This window comes from Musa acuminata, chromosome BXJ3-11 (genome assembly GCF_036884655.1).
Source record: "Musa acuminata AAA Group cultivar baxijiao chromosome BXJ3-11, Cavendish_Baxijiao_AAA, whole genome shotgun sequence".
Lineage (NCBI taxonomy): Eukaryota > Viridiplantae > Streptophyta > Magnoliopsida > Zingiberales > Musaceae > Musa > Musa acuminata.
In genome coordinates this window covers 25,991,852-25,996,105 of record NC_088359.1, presented here as the reverse complement: position 1 = coordinate 25,996,105, position 4,254 = coordinate 25,991,852, and the positions used below count along the sequence as shown (strand labels likewise).

Here is a 4,254-nt window from a genome sequence, read left to right as displayed (position 1 = left end):
CATGGCCATAAGCAGCATTTTGCTGGTGAAAGTGAGCAGAATATGTCGACTGCTCTATGTATAAGATAACTAATTAATGTTGGTATCCTCGTTAGATGAAAGAGATATTAATTTATTGAGCATAATTCTTTTAAAAATACTTGAACTCGAGTTAACGGTAATACACATCTAATTCTTTAAGGGGGTGAATTTTCGAGAAGAGTTTCTCTTTTTTTGGTTTTTTTTCTCAGAGACTTTTTTTCATATTTGTTGCAGGATATTCTTCTTTGCTATAATCATCCATGAAGTGTAATTCTTCTTTCTCATACACCTTATGCATCAGTCGAATCAGTCCAGTTCTTAGATTATAATGTTTTTTAATGGATTTATGTTTCTTAAAATGTTATAAGTTTATTAAAAAATATTATAAATGACAAAAGTTTTTAAATTAATGAAATATGAATCTTATTTTAGCATATGAGTTGATTTACATGACAAAAGTTTATAATATCATATTTATAAAAAATATTATAAATGACAAAAGTTTTTAAATTAATGAAATATGAATCTTAGGTTCTGAAGCCACGTGTTGTTTTGGATTAAACTATGTATTTGATGGAGGTCTAAAAAAATATAATAAATTTATTTACGTTATAATATCATAAATTTTATACGTGAAGGAGTGGAGTGATAATTTATTCATCTTAAGGATGGATTTGTCACTTCACCCTATAATTTACTTACTTTTATGAGAGATATGTAAAGGATTGTAAGGGTTAATTATATATTATTTTTATAATTAATTAAAAATTATATTGAGATCTTTATATTTATAAAATTAAAATATTGAGATCCTTATATTAACTAAAAAGTAAAATTTGTAGGATTAGAAATAAAGAGATATTGTTAAACCAATCGGATTAAATATTTTATTTTTCTAAATATTTTTAAATATAAAGATCTTAATATAAATATAGGGAAAAGCTAAATGGAATTATGGAATTCGCACTTGATATAAATCGATATAAACCGCCTATGATTGGAACTAAAGGCGAGGAATGGGAACGGCTTCGTTGCGAGATCATGGCTCACAATGTACTACTCTCGCGCCCCTTCTCAGCTCACATGGTATGTCTGTCCTTCGCCTGCTTCTCCTCCTCTTAAGCTACTACTGATATCAGCTCACGGATGTTGATGATGTGCTCCACCACTATCCTTGGCTTCTTCACACCCATGTCGTTCTCCTCCTTCGCCTTCTTCTTCTTGTCGTCGTGGTTGTCCAACTCTGGAGTTGAAATTAGGGGCGGCTCCGCCACGTCGATCTTCTTCTTCTTCTCGCGATCATTCTCGCCGGCGATAACCTGAGGCTCTGAATCCAGGGTCGGGTCCAGTTCCACCATCCTGACCACGTGCTCCGCAATCCTGACGATGTGCTGCCGCACCGAAGCTGGGCTCGGCGTCGGCTGCGCCACTTTGACTTCGTGCTCGGCCGCGTCCACCACAGCACCGCTCTTCTTCCTATATATCGCGTAGAGCACCATTTGTCCGACTCCAATCACGAACCCTGGAACGTTAGGGAGCTGCATGCATGTGTTCGCCATGAAAACAGGAACGTAAGAACAGAAGACCGACTTCCGCATGCGTCGTGTTTGCGATGGTTTACCTCAACGTATACGTCGTCGGTAAACAGGCCGTAGCCAAACCATGCAATCGCGCTCAGCATGTGGAACAGCGGTATGTTGAATGGCATACACTCCACACTCCTTGTGCGGATAACACGCATCTGAACATTTGAATTCGCACAATGGGACATGAGCGCGCGCGCGCGCGCGAGAGAGAGAGAGAGAGAGAGATTGTAGTACTGTTGTTACCATGATGCCCAATGGAGCGGCATAGACGCTAAGCGAGAAGGCGACACAGATCCATCCAAGTACCGTCACACGTTTAGTACCAGTAATCAATGGTTGAGTGAGGAGAAGGATCGCAGCAAAAGCCACCACGTTCACCAGGACGAAGACTCGGATGGTGAAGATCTGCGACTCAAGATCCCGCAAGACATGCATTTTTAGTACATGTTATCGTAGATATATGCACCGAGGAAGCAAATAGTAGTCACAAACCCTAGCCTTCTTCGTGGCGTAGATGAGGTACATGGTGATGTAGGTGGCCTCGATGAGGCATCCGAATGCGTTGTTGGTGATGAGGGGGACCGAGTGAGTTTTGACGAGAGCATAATAGACCCACAAACTGCAGCTGAATAAAGAGAAAACATATGGCGTCGATTGGAATTCTCCTGTTGATTTGTTCCGATAAATCCGGTAGAACGTGAGACTGTGACGATCGACGAGAGACATGAGTCCAGCAGGGAATCAAGGATGAATCAGACCGACTTGGGAGCTTCTAATACTTACATTGGGGAAAGAAAAACCATCAATGAGACGATGTTGCCTGCAAATTATTATGGTCAAGTAGCAATCAGTGACGGAGTTAACAGGTTTGATCCAAGAACTTGGTGGTCACCTAAGATGCCGAAGGCGAAAGGTAGAATTCGATGCAACAACAAGCTTTCCATCTTCCTTGTCAACCGAGCAGTGCGTAAGAGCAGCTGTAGAGAGCTGAAGCAAGAGCACAGGGCTTCTTCCTTGTCCTTCTCGATTCCTTTGATGTCTCCTCTGGCATGAGAAAATGTTTTAAAGGCGAGTTCGGAAGGAGTTAAGAGGTGCTAATTGATTCATACTAGCGAGAAGGCATTTGTTATTGGAGTCTAGAAATAGCAGTAATGTCACCAACTTTGCAACACATATGGAATAAAGCATGTTGTTAGGATGTAGGGGTTCATTATCAAGCAATCAAATTTACCGTAGTTGGTTATAAACATCTAATGGTGCATCGAGCTCATGTTTGTGAACGGTTTCAATTTGTTGTGGGATAGATGCTAACTTTGAAGTACATTTTGAGAAGATGGTTCGAATATTATGTTCAATGGTTAGGGAAATGTTGTATTAGAAGTAACTTTATTTGATGAGTTAAGGATGTGAATGAAGCTTTACTTTGTCAAAAAGGAAAAGATTAAATGTGGAATATATTAGTTAGCTTAGTTGATAAAGACCTTAATAATATTACATGAATTAGAATTATCTGACCAACACAGTAGTCTCTCTCATCCACTTGTTATGTTGGATAAACTCTCTCTTTTGTATCAATGAATATTTATTTTAGATTATATTATGTTACGAGTTGTTTAATCTTGATAAAAGTCTATGTTTATAATATTTGATTTATATTATTATTTTATGATATTCTATACGAATACAGTTTTATTCTAATTTGTTTTAGATTATTTAATTTTTTTTATTAATTTTAGTATTATAAATTTTTATTAATTTAAAATTATTGTATATATTTTAATTATATATTTTAATTGAACATGCGATTCGACCGATTGATTCGGTGATTATGTCACTCATGCTTTATGATTAGTGTTGGATTGTCAACAAGTATAAAAGATGTAATAAGGTATAAAATATATTTTTCATATGAAAAGAATTGGATGTTGTAAGATGAAGCCACGGAATCAACCAAAGATGATATGATTATGCCCAAAGGAGATGTTAATTAGACCAAGTAAGCCAACTAGTATTAGTAACGCAAGAATAGACCTAAAAGGACTTAATTAGATCCTAAAATGCAAATAGTAGGGACACCACATGCCAGCCTGTTTGTTGTTCTTGCTGTTATAGATACTATTACCTTAACCCATTTATGCCTATTAGAACAATAGTCACTATCTCAATCTCGAAATAAAGGATTCTCGAAATAAAGGAATCACTAATGGATAGATCTCAACTAAACAGGTCACTTAGATGTAATTTACAAGCAAACAACCAGATTTGAAAGTTGTACGAGAGTTAAAATAAGTGTTAGATTTTGTGCCTTTATAATGGGATAAGATATATATAATATTACTAATTGGATTGTGATGATATATATGGGTCAATAGAACTTAAAGTAGGATTTTTTAAGGGATAACTTTAACGAGAGAACTCACATTAAAGTATAAATAGACAAGACATCTAAGAACCGAACAAGAAGAATAGCATAGATTAAAGTATCACTCTCAACTCTTCTCCCTAACCATCAATCTAAGTAGTCCTGTGAAAGGATAAGAAGAGAGAAGAAGGATCTAGTTCTCTTTACATATTCATAGTGATTTTGGATCTAAAAACGGTATATTTGTAGATCAAACAAAGATCTCTTTTCAGATGACATCAAAAG

The 4,254-nt window shown here is 36.5% G+C and overlaps 1 protein-coding gene across 1 annotated transcript; it reads right to left on the bottom strand.

The window, feature by feature from the left end:
* Positions 1-1,139: 1,139 nt before the first annotated feature.
* LOC135652996 (bidirectional sugar transporter N3-like) lies at positions 1,140-2,333 on the bottom strand. Its single transcript, XM_065174404.1, has 4 exons — positions 2,100-2,333; positions 1,851-2,012; positions 1,643-1,762; positions 1,140-1,559 (listed from the first exon to the last, which is right to left on the bottom strand). Exons 1-4 carry the CDS (start codon positions 2,331-2,333, stop codon positions 1,140-1,142), a joined length of 936 nt encoding a protein of 311 aa, XP_065030476.1.
* Between the last annotated feature and the right edge of the window lie 1,921 nt (positions 2,334-4,254).